We start from the raw sequence: 12,039 nt of genomic DNA on the forward strand, positions 1-12,039 counted from the left end.
GATAATAGTTAGGCTATAGTTTATTTTTCGTTCATCCTAATCGCCCCGAAAAAAAAACATCAAAATATTGTAATGAATAGAGAGAGAGTAAGCAAGTACCTTTTTATAGGCCCAACTCAACAAATCAATTTGGGAAGACAGTGTAAAAAAATTAAAATAGATAAAGCACAATTTGGCACTTAATTTTAGGAGGCATATGCCAAATGACAGGACAGCAAATGATTGCTGAATAACAAATATCACTCTCGCAGCGAACGTGGTAGGCTACAGTAAGGCCTATGTAGATTGACTCTGCATGTCCAACAAGGTCTGCCTGCCCTGCGCTCCAATCTCCACGGGGATCCTCTTTGCAGTCGATTGCCCCGGGACGAGATCTGACAGTCTGACCCAGGGAGTGTCAGACAATAGCGACAGCGGAAACAGCGGGGTTATACACCATTGCCGCTTTCATCTGTTTCTTGCCGCTCACCATCTGCAATTCAGGATTAGAGAGGTGGGCACTGGGCACCACTATAGGCCTATAACACCTGAACGTGCCTAGATTAATTTGGTGCGGACGGTGGGCGGCATGGGATTGAAAGGGGAGTTCCCGCTTTAAGAGGGCACGGCTACCCAGCGCTGAGCGCATCATTTACGCATCACCAGACCAAGCTGTAGAGGTACATGGAATTATGTCTCTCTTCATCAATCAAGAATTCACTGCACACAGACTGACTGACAATAAATATATGGATTTTACTGCACTTTTTGGAGACCAAGATCAATGTAAAGGTAGGCTAGTGAAAGTTATATTTGTCTATTGTCTTTTATAGTTTCCTTTAGGATTATTTTATTATGACTAGCATATATTAATTTAATTATCAATATTCTGTCTAGATTTTGCCGGACATAAATAGCGCACAAAGAAACAAATAAAACCATAAGGTTATTATATATAGAAAGATATCCATTGATATAAACAGAAATGCAGATGGGAAAAAAAGAAAATATATGGTACACTTCGTTTAGTAATTCCTCAATTGTCTTTAATAATTTTCAAACGCTACACCGGTATTTTAGGCCAATTAAATAATAATCTACGAACCATATGATTGGCCCAATTTTATTACTTCGATTTTCAATTCTCAAAAATGTTGTTGTTGTTGTTTTTTAGACTTGAGGAATGACAATGGACTTTCATCACCCGAACCTGAGAGAAGCGCGTTTACAGAGGGCCAAAGGAAGCGCAAAAGAACCATATTCAGTCGCGCACAATTGTCTGAGTTGGAACAAGCTTTCGCTCTGACGCCGTACCCAGACATCACTCTCCGTGAACGTTTGGCCGCACAAACACATCTACCTGAAAGCAAGATACAGGTTCGTGTAGTGATACTAACTAAGGTTAGATATTTACACTTTCCGTATATATCTATGCATTGAGGCTACAACAACATATTCATCTGACTCCACTCATTGTTCACAGGTGTGGTTCCAAAACAGACGGGCAAGAAGTATCAAGAGTGGAAGACTCACCAAATCTACCAATACAACTTTTGGAAGAGGAGGTGAAAAATGCCTACCTCGCCCAATAGTCCCCTCCCCTGGTCCCTCCTTCACCCCAACCACAATGGGGGAAATGTTCCGACCAGACCAGATTCAGTGTGATGATGTTCAGCAGTTCTACTCCGACTGGATCCGTCTCTACAGCAACCCTGTGTCTCATCAGCTTACACCCGTCTCCCCAAACCTAGCAGAATCCCTACTGTGGGAGGAAGACTCTCACCTGGGATCTCTTGCTACTACCACGGCATCCGTTGGAAGCCAAGCACACTCCTCACGGCCATACCGGGATGGGTTCAACCAGCCCTGCGTGGGCACCTCAGGGTATAGGAACTTTAAGCCACAGACTCTAGCTGTCTCACAGGCAAGATATGGTCATCAAACCTCAGTGGACCAGGTTGTCCCCTCCCATCCGCAGCAGATGTACTGGGATGTGACTCAAGGAGAGGGTCATCATCCTCAGGTGGGCCCCCAGACCTCCATCGGATACATCTCAGACCTGATCTATAATGCTGCTATTGTCACCAACTTCCTGGAGTTCTAATTTCCTGCCCCTGCTTACCTATTGTATAGCCTGGTGGTCCCAGCTCTGGTTGTGCTGTCTTGCCAGGTATTGGCAAAACAACACAAACATATTTGGGACCACTAGCCTATACCGCTTGCCCAATACAGTGCCTTCAGAAAGTATTCACACACCTTGACTTTTCCAGATTTTGTTGTGTTAGATCCTGAATTCAAAATGGATGAAATACTTTTTTTTCTCACCCATCTACGTGCAATACCCTCTAATGACAAAGTGAAAACATGTTTTTAGACATTTTAGGAATTTTATTGAAAATGAAATACAGAAATATTACATTCACATAAGTATTCACACCCCTGAGTCAATATACTGCATATTAGACTCAAATTTGGCAGTGATTACAGCTGTGAGTCTTTCAGGGTAAATCTCTATGAGTTTTGCACATCTGGATTGTACAATATTTGCCCATAATTCTTTTTAACATTCTTCAAACTCTATTAAGGTGGTTGTTAATCATGGCTAGACAGACATTTTCAAGTCATGCCATATATTTTCAAGATGATTTAAGTCAAAACTGTAACTAGGCTACTCAGGAACATCCATTGTCGTTTTGGTAAGCAACTCCAGTGTACATTTGGCCTTCTCCTTCTGAAAGGGTCTGGTGGAAAGCAGACTCAACCAGGTTTTCCTATAGGATTTTGCCTGTGCTTAGCTCTATTCTGTTTCTTTTTATCCTAAAAAAAACTCCCTAGTCCTTGCCGATGATAAGTATACCCAACACATGATGAAGTCACCATCATGGTTCAAAATATGTAGACTGGTACTCAGTGATGTGTTGTGTTGGATTTGCCCCAAACATAACGCTTTGTATTCAGGACATAAAGTACATTTCTTTGCTGTATTTTTTGACGTTTTACTTTAGTGCCTTATTGCAAACAAATGCATATTTTGGAATATTTGTATTATGTACTGGCTTCCTTCTTTGCACTCTGTTTTTGGGCTCCCGAGTGGTGCAGCGGTCTGGGGCACTGCATCTCAGTGCTAGAGGTGTCACTACAGACACCCTGGTCCGAGTCCTGGCTGTTGATCCGTCATCAGTTTTCTCCTATCACACCCATTAAACTCTGTAACTGTTTTAAAGTCACCATTGGCCTCATGGTGAAATCCCTGAGCAGTTTCCTTCCTCTCTGCCAACTGAGTTAGGAAGGATGCCTGTATCTTTGTAGTGACTGAGTCTATTGATACACCATCGAAAGTGTAATTGATAACTTCACCATGCTCAAACAGATATTCAGTGTCTGCTTTTTTCTCTCTAATTTTTTTTCATCTACCAATAGGTACCCTTATTTTCGAGGCATTGGAAAACCTCCCTGGTCTTTGTGAAATTCACTGCTCAACTGAGGGACCTTACAGCTAATTGTATGTGTGGGATACAGAGATGAGTTAGTCATTTAAAAAATCATGCTAAACACTATTATTGCACACAGAGTGAGTCTATGCAACTTATCGTGAATTGTTAAGCATATTTTTACACCTGAACTTATTTAGGCTTGCCATAACAAAGGGGTTAAATACTTATTGACTCAAGACATTTTAGCTTTTGTACAAATGTCTAAAAATATAATTACACTTTGACGTTATGGAATATTGTGTGTAGGTCAATGATACATTTCAATTTAATCCATTTTAAATGTAGGCTGTAACACAACAAAATGTGGAGAAGGTCAAGGGGTGTGAATATTTTCGGAAGGCACTGTACTTGTGTTTTGTGACCAATTGTAACATTTTGTTTCTTTTTTTATTTTGATGTTAAATGTGTGGATCTTGTATCTTTCATTAGCTTGTGAATAATTGTAATATGTATGTTTACTTCATCCAAGGAGTAATACATTGATTTGATTTTCACCATGGTAATGATTGATTAGAAGTTTAATATGACATTGTTAACCTTTGTGTGGTGTTCGGGTCTGTGGGACCCATGTTCAGTGTTTACTAAAAGAAAAATTACTTGACACTCATTGGCCTTGGCTCATTTTCTGTGAAGAACATGTACAATAACACATTTTCATTGAGTGCACACTGTGCACCCCCCTACACACAGTGGTGGGAAAAAGTACTCAATTGTCATACTTGAGTAAAAGTAAAGATAGCTTAATAGAAAATGACGCAAGTAAAAGTGAAAGTCACCCAGTAAAATACTACTTGAGTAAAAGTATAAAAGTATTTGGTTTTAAATATACTTAATTATCAAAAGTAAATGGAATTGCTAAAATGTCCTTAAGTATCAAACATAGATTACAAATCATTTAAACTTCCTTATATTAAGCAAACCAGACGGCACAGTTTAATTTTTTTATTTTATTGACGGATAGCCAGGGGCACACTCCAACACTCAGACATAGTTTACAAACGAAGCGTTTGTGTTTCGTGAGTCCACCAGATCAGAGGAACAAGGGATGACCAGGGATGTTCTCTTGATAAGTGTGTGAATTGGACCATTTTCCTGTCAACAAGTAACGAGTACTTTTGGGTGTCAGGGAAAATGTATGGAGTAAAAAGTACATTATTTTCTTTAGGAATGTAGTGAAGTAAAAATAAAAGTTTCCATAAATATAAATAGTAAAGTAACTTACAGATACCCCCAAAAACGACTTAAGTAGTATTTTAAAGTATTTTAACTTAAGTACTTTACACCACTGCCTACACATTTCTATTACATATGTGGTGTTCGGGTCCACTGGACTCGAGGGTAATAAAAATGTGGAAAAGTGTGTGTGTAGGTGAAAACAAGAAAAAATGAAACAAAAAGGTTTGCTGTGTGCCTTCACTCTGTCTTCCTCCTCCCTGGGCCTGCTGTTTCAACATGGCACCAAGAACCTGTCTGTCACCCTGCCTGTCTGCCTGTCTCCTGCTTTTCTTGCACTCTTTACCTTTTGTAGTGTGTGAAACTACAAAATGTCTTGCGCGAACCTGCACAATATTATTACAATACATTGTAAAAAATTCAGTATTTTACCACACCCTAACCCAGCCAGATGCAAATTAGGGGAGGGACACAACAACAAATAACTTTGCATGTGTGGCTCCTTACCACAATCAATCAGTATGGCAAAAATAATCTTTGCTCAGAGAGCCTTGAATATCATTTTTGTAGAGAGAGAAGCTAGTGTGGAATGAGCGTCTTCCACTTTTGAAGATGAAGACTTTTCAGAATATGAGGATCATGTCTCTGTCAATTCGAAGTCTGACAGTGAGTTGGAAGAAGAGGTTGAGATTGACCCTCAGCCAGCTCCAGGACCAGCCCGTCAGCAACCAGCTCATCTGCAGCCTACAGGAGAAATATGCATGTCAAAAAATAGTGAAATTAAATAGTCTTCTTACCCAAGGAACGAGCCACCTCGCATGGCTGCCAATGTGATAAGGATGTTTTACAACCCTGGACCCAACGTTACTGTTGATGAGCAGCTTAAGCCATTTAGGGGCAGCTGCCCCTTCAGACAGTACATACCGTCTAAAAATATGGAATCAAGATCTGGGCTGCCTGTGATGCTGCTTCATCATATGCATGGAACTTGCAAGTGTATACAGGGAAACCAGATGGAGGAGCTCCTGAGAAGAACCAAGGGATGCTGGTCGTCCTGGACGTAACACAGGGACTCCGTGGCCACAACATCACATGTAATAACTTTTTTACTTCGCACAAGCTGGGACAGGAGCTCCTCAAGAAGAAGCTGACGATGGTAGGAACAGTACTAAAAAACAAGCCAGAGCTCCCACCTCAGCTGTTGAAGACACGGAACAGGCCTATCAATTCCTCTAAGTCTGTGTTCACGCCCGACACATCCCTAGTGTCCTACGTGCCAAAGACAGACAAAACTGTGGTACTCATGAGTACGCTGCATAGGGATGGGAGAATCTGTGGCCAGGAACATCAAAAAACAGAAATCATAATGGATTACAATGCCACAAAAGGAGGGGTGGACAGTTTAGACAAGCTGGTGACTGGCTACAGATGCAACAGAAGAACCCTACGCTGGCCACTTGTGATATTCTTCAACATCTTAGCGTACAACGCGTTTGTCATCTGGATGGTGTTGAACCCAGATTGGATAATTGCGATCTAGCAGAGGTAAATGTCAAATATTAACCCTGTATGCTGTCTATGAGTCAACACCGAAGGATGCAATATTTTTGCATAAATTGTTATGGCTGTATTGTTTTAAAAACCCGCAAACAGTGGGTGAATAACAAAAACATGAACACAAGGGTTAAAACAGTCAAATAATACTACATGGTTACAGAGATGGGGTTACCTATAGGATAGCCCTCTCATAGTATTGTTTTGTAGGGTCTTTGATGGGCAAGCAGCTTCCTGCTATGAGAACAAGAGGACAAATGTGCATAACATAGTATAACGTTACATACAGTAGTTGTTGTCTGAGGTATTAGGTATTCTACCTGACATAGAATCAGCCTCGGCCGATTTGATTCAACGTTTCATGTTTCCGGGAGTATTATCTTTCAAAATATCCGGATTAAAATGATTCCTTGTGGCCAGATACCGCGACAGATATAATTATTTTCCAAATAAAAAATATTTTCCCCCATATATATGGGAAGGATAGAGGGAAAAAAAATGAATAATAAGAAATATATTAAAACTGAAGCTCAGGGTCTATCAGCTTACCAACTCTTTAATTCTAGCTGGGTTTAAGGTCTCCAGTGAAGTATTACATGTGAGTAATACAGTCAAGATGTGACAAGAGCACTATGACAGTTCAACCTGGCCTGCTGGACAGTGATCTCTGCATATCATAATCATCTTTAATCCCAAATAATCTTTCAATAAACCCTTAATACCGGTGTCAAATCTCGGATCTTTCAGACACGTTTTTGTCTTGCAGATGCAATTACATCCTTTAATCTCTCAACTGATATGAAGGGACAGAACTAAAAGGAAATTGTCTAGAGATACAGTGTAGGTGGGGGAAGTCAAATAGTCAGATATCGTATTAAAGTTGTTTTGAATCGTGAAAACAGATATGTGTTGTCATGGAAGGGATTTAAGTACTACACAGCTTCCAGGGTATCTGTAATTGGTTGTTTGCTTCTGTCCTGTAAAATCCATCTTGCCCTTTAATTCACCTCAAAACAAATGAATGCCGATCAGCAGTCGAAGACAATACTGTCTGCCACATCTGGCAGCAGGTAGCTAGCTGTATGCCAAAACAGGGTTTCCTAAGGTATCTTTACTTTTACTCAAGTATAACAAATTGGGTACCATCAAGTGCTATGATGAAACTGGCTCTCATGAGCACCGCCACAGGAAAGGAGGACCCAGACTTACCTCTGCTGCAGAGGATAAATTCACTAGTTACCAGCCTCAGAAATTGCTGCCCAAATTAAGTAACAGACACAACGGTTCAGAAGAGACTGCATGAATCAGGCCTTCATGGTCAAATTGCACTTAGTGGGACTATCATGTTTTTCAACAGGACAATGACCCAAAACACCTCCAGGTTGTGTAAGGGCTATTTGACCAAGAAGGAGAGTAATGGAGTGCTACATCATATGTTCTGGCCTCCACCCAATTGAGATGGTTTGGGATGAGTTGGACCAGAGTGAAGGAAAAGCAGCCAACAAGTGCTCAACATGTGGGAACTCCTTCAAGACTGTTGGAAAAGCATTCCTCATGAAGCTGGTTGACAGAATGTCAAGAATGTACAAAGCTGTCATCAAGGTAAAGGGTGGCTACTTTGAAGAATCTAAAATATAGATTATGTTTCATGGAAACATGGCTCTCTCAGGATATGTTGTCGGAGTCGGTACAGCCACTGGGTTTCTTCTTGTGTCGCGCCGACAGAATACACATCTCTCTGGGAAGGGCGGTGGGTGTATGCTTCATGATTAACATACAGGAACTCAAGTTCTTCTGTTCACCTTACCGAGAATTCCTTATTCAAATGCCAACCATTTGCTTAACAATTTTTTGGTTACTACATGATTCCATGTGTAATTTCATAGTTAAGGTCTTCACTATTATTCTACAATGTAGAAAATAGTCAAAGTAAAGAAAAACCCTTGAATGAGTAGGTGTGTCCAAACGTTTGACTGGTACTGTATATTTATATTGAATGAAACTGAACTCAGTTGAATTACCTGGGCGCTAATTTTATTGAATTGACAAACAATACCGACTATACAGACATACTGAAGGACCGTGAAAGTACAGTATGAATAAGCTATTGCATGAGAAAAAAAAATCCCTGTTCCATCTAAGTAGGAAATTGTGAGACAAATGTTATGAAGGGGGGTAATTTAACAGGCCCTATAAAAGCATCATGGATGTAAATAAATAGATAAATATCCCAACTTTGTTAGTCCACATTAGTAAATGAGTTGTAAAACATGGCGTTAACTTCATCATAGAGCAGCGATGGTAAAACACAAACAACTTTTACATCTGGGTCACATTCAAGATCTTCACACTATTCCGTTTCCAATATGCGAACGACCTGGGACAATTCTTATCAATAGTTTTGTGGTCATGTCAACTTCCACTCAACCCCTTTGATTTCTGTTTTGAAGTCCATTGGTGGGTCAGATAAGGGATTGTTCTCCAGGAAAGTATTTTGTTGATAAGAACACTGACTGGTGCTATGGTTCTCCTAGCTCTCCCTCCATGGTCCGTACCAGAACATACAGCTCTGCCAGGCCGACGACGGACGCAGCAATCACTGCAGATATCACCCTCTGAAACACACACGCAAACATGTCAACAAAGATACTGATCCTTAAACAGGGTTAAAGGGTTTTGAAATGAAGCTTACTTCTTGATTACATTTTCAAACAATATTTTTGTCCATGTACAACACAATGCTTAACCCTTGCTTATCATGCAATCGAGGTTAAGTGACACGATTAATCTTGTCAGGCAATAGGGGTTTATACTTGCCCAGCTTGTAAGAGTGAGGGATTTTTGTATGGATTCTTACCGCCGCTGTCTCTGTGAAGAGGTATTGACTGCCGAGATAAGCGCAAGCGAACGTCGCCGCCACTGTCACTAGGAAGTTTAAGACCGTCACAACTGCAGCTTTGGCTGAGCGCACTAGACAGACCACACACACACACACACGGAGGGTTGAGGTAAAGGTAGATGACGAGGATAGTAAGAAACTTAGAGACAGATTGCATGCAAGCGTTTGTAACCATAGCAACCTTCTCTCCCAAAGTCCGCCAGTGTCTCACAACGATTAATTTGCTGGGGGGGAAAGAGAAGTACTCACATGAATCAACAACAACCCAAACATTAAACACTATCATGTATTTAAGCTGGCTGCCATATGTTACTCGAATACATACAGTAGGCTACATTCTGAGTGTGCACTGTGCAATTCACCTGAGTGTTTACATTCCGTGTGATCCTGTTGTATTCTTCATTGGCCAACTTGGCTTTGATTCGTTCCAGACGAGCCACAAGCATAGGGTTCTGTCACAAAGAGGGTGTACGACTTTAATGTTGCCCTCGTGATGGAGACAAAATGAAGGGACTAAAGGAATAACCATACATCGAGGTCTTACTTACTCTGGGGGGCATTTCAACCTTAGGCAGGTGCAATGAGCTGTCCTCCAACAACTCATGAAGGTAGAAAGGTTGACCTGAGAAGAAGGAAAAGCACACAGGCTAGTACTTAATTCATGCAATGCAAGATGTGTGTTGTATAACTGTTTATAGATACCATTGCCTTGCAGACATTTATTAAGTTTTCTAGCAGTTCTGAAGGACAGAGTTGATGGTGGTTCCTGTTGAAGAATATCCTCCACTTCTTTCTGTAGCTCCGTTGGAACTGAAAACTCATCGTTCTCCAGCAAGTCTCTTACCCTCTCTCGAAATGTGTTTCCAATCACAAAAGACGACGCCATTCTCTTTAGATAACGTTAACTGTCAAACGGATGTAGCTAGCTACAATGAACTGTGCTGACAAGTGGCTGTATTAGCTAATTGTTATTCTCCCGTAGCTGGCTGAGCCGAGTTTGCCAGCTGATCTAGCTAGCTGCAAGCGGGGAAGGCTCTAGCTACAAGGATAGCAAGCAGCTAACGTCTTTAGCTAGTAAACCCACGACCAGGAGGAAACGTTGGCAGTTTATACAGATTATCCATTGCCAATTCTTCACAAATTTATACATTTAGCATTCATCTAATCATCGTATCAACTACCCATTTTAAGTTGTCCGACAATGATGACCGTTTCGTTAATTTTACTAGCTAGCAGTAACGACAACAGAAAGAGGAAGCAGCCAGAGTTGACTTTGAAGCGTCTATGTTTACCTTGTGACAGGATCTGACGTAAGAGCTACTGCCACTCAAAAATAAATACCAAAAATACTAATAAATAAATAAATAAAAAATACTGTACTTTCAAACATAGTTAATAATATAGTGTTTGTACACAATGGAAATTATTATCGTGTTGATTTTTGTACAAGTATCGTTTTCAAATATAGTTATTTAAATGTATTTATTTCTTTATTTCTTTCCCGCCTTGCATTGTGGTTAATGAAATGGGAAATAAAATAATGATGTAGCTAGTTCAATGACAATGCTTTGAAATGAATACATAATAATTACAGCCCCCGGGTAGTTTACATTTTGTTAAACATATTTATGTTTATAAATCACTGTGTGTGTTATTTAAAAAATATAACTAAAAAAATATATTTTTCTTAATCTATTTCCCTGAGCTCAGTCCAACAGTGTGGGCACGGGATACAAATGTTAATATATTTGCATATACAGCCCTGATTAGCTGATAGAAGAATCTAGAGACCACCTTACCACTTAAAAAAAACAAAAAACAAAGGCACGTGGTGTGTGTGCTCCTTTGTTTTTTTCTTCAAAACAAAAGGCATACATCACACATCTTAATTTGCTATATCATTGTTGTACTGTTTTCAATAGGTCACCAGAATGCCCTCCAGGACATATACAGCACCCGGTGTCACAGGAAGGCCCAGAAGATCATCAAGGAAGCTCAGCCACCCCAACCACAGCCTGTTCACCCCGCTACCATCTAGAAGCATAGGTGCATTAAAACTGGAACCAAGGAACTGATACACCCCTTGTATTTCCAGGCGTTCAGACTGTTAAACAGTTATCAGTACTCTACCCTACACCTTAGAGACTGCTGCCCTATGTACAATTGAAGTCGGAAGTTTATATACACCTTAGCCAAATACATTTAAACTCAGTTTTTCACAATTCCTGACATTTAATCAGAGTAAAAGTTCCCTGTCTTAGGTCAGATAGGATCACCACTTTATTTTAAGAATGTGAAATGTCAGAATAATAGTAGAGAGAATGATTTATTTCAGCTTTTATTTATTTCATCACATTCCCAGTGGGTCAGAAGTTTACAAACACTCAATTAGTATTTGGTAGCATTGCCTTTAAATTGTTTAACTTGGGTCAAACGTTTTGGGTAGCCTTCCACAAGCTTCCCACAATAAGTTGAGTGAATTTTGGCCCATTCCTCCTGACAGAGCTGGTGTAACTGAGTCATGTTTGTAGGCCTCCTTGCTCACACACACTTTTTCAGTTTTGCCCACAAATTTTCTATAGGATTGATGTCAAGGCTTTGTAATGGCCACTCCAATACCTTGACTTTGTTGTCCTTAAGCCATTTTGCCACAACTTTGGAAGTATGCTTGGGGTCATTGTCCATTTGGAAGACCCATTTGTAACCAAGCTTTAACATCCTGACTGATGTCTTGAGATGTTGCTTCAATATATCCACATAATTTTCCTGCCTCATAATGTCATCTATTTTGTGAAGTGCACCAGTCCCTCCTGCAGCAAAGCACCCCCACAATATGATGCTGCCATCCCCGTGCTTCACGGTTGGGATGGTGTTCTTCAGCTTGCAAGCATCCCACTTTTTCCTCCAAACATAAGGATGGTCATTATAGCCAAACAGTTC

General features: G+C 40.4%; 2 protein-coding genes across 2 annotated transcripts; one reads left to right on the forward strand and one right to left on the reverse strand.

Moving 5' to 3' along the window:
- The first annotated feature begins 671 nt into the window (after window positions 1-671).
- On the forward strand, window positions 672-2,083 carry LOC139386410 (homeobox protein SEBOX-like). The gene is made up of 3 exons (XM_071131985.1): window positions 672-771; window positions 1,154-1,356; window positions 1,463-2,083. The coding sequence occupies exons 1-3, from the start codon at window positions 672-674 to the stop codon at window positions 2,081-2,083; spliced, it is 924 nt and encodes a 307-aa protein (XP_070988086.1).
- Window positions 2,084-8,212: 6,129 nt separating this feature from the next.
- LOC139386180 (transmembrane protein 199-like) lies at window positions 8,213-10,409 on the reverse strand. The gene is made up of 6 exons (XM_071131652.1): window positions 9,802-10,409; window positions 9,648-9,721; window positions 9,462-9,551; window positions 9,281-9,323; window positions 9,058-9,170; window positions 8,213-8,815 (listed from the first exon to the last, which is right to left on the reverse strand). Exons 1-6 carry the CDS (start codon window positions 9,983-9,985, stop codon window positions 8,720-8,722), a joined length of 600 nt encoding a protein of 199 aa, XP_070987753.1. The 5' UTR covers window positions 9,986-10,409; the 3' UTR covers window positions 8,213-8,719.
- Window positions 10,410-12,039: the final 1,630 nt, after the last annotated feature.

Source organism: Oncorhynchus clarkii, chromosome 27 (assembly GCF_045791955.1).
Source record: "Oncorhynchus clarkii lewisi isolate Uvic-CL-2024 chromosome 27, UVic_Ocla_1.0, whole genome shotgun sequence".
Taxonomy (NCBI): Eukaryota; Metazoa; Chordata; class Actinopteri; order Salmoniformes; family Salmonidae; genus Oncorhynchus; species Oncorhynchus clarkii.

What these genes read in the sequence shown, in the direction of transcription:
- LOC139386410 (XM_071131985.1), top strand. Translation starts at nt 672, where the DNA reads ATGTCTCTCTTCATCAATCAAGAATTCACTGCACACAGACTGACTGAC. An exon ending in AGACCAAGATCAATGTAAAG is followed by an intron (nt 772 to 1,153) that starts GTAGGCTAGTGA and finishes GTTGTTTTTTAG; the next exon opens with ACTTGAGGAATGACAATGGA. An exon ending in TACCTGAAAGCAAGATACAG is followed by an intron (nt 1,357 to 1,462) that starts GTTCGTGTAGTG and finishes CATTGTTCACAG; the next exon opens with GTGTGGTTCCAAAACAGACG.
- LOC139386180 (XM_071131652.1), bottom strand. Translation starts at nt 9,985, where the DNA reads ATGGCGTCGTCTTTTGTGATTGGAAACACATTTCGAGAGAGGGTAAGA. An exon ending in AGGTTGAAATGCCCCCCAGA is followed by an intron (nt 9,552 to 9,647) that starts GTAAGTAAGACC and finishes TCTTTGTGACAG; the next exon opens with AACCCTATGCTTGTGGCTCG. An exon ending in CACGGAATGTAAACACTCAG is followed by an intron (nt 9,324 to 9,461) that starts GTGAATTGCACA and finishes TTTCCCCCCCAG; the next exon opens with CAAATTAATCGTTGTGAGAC.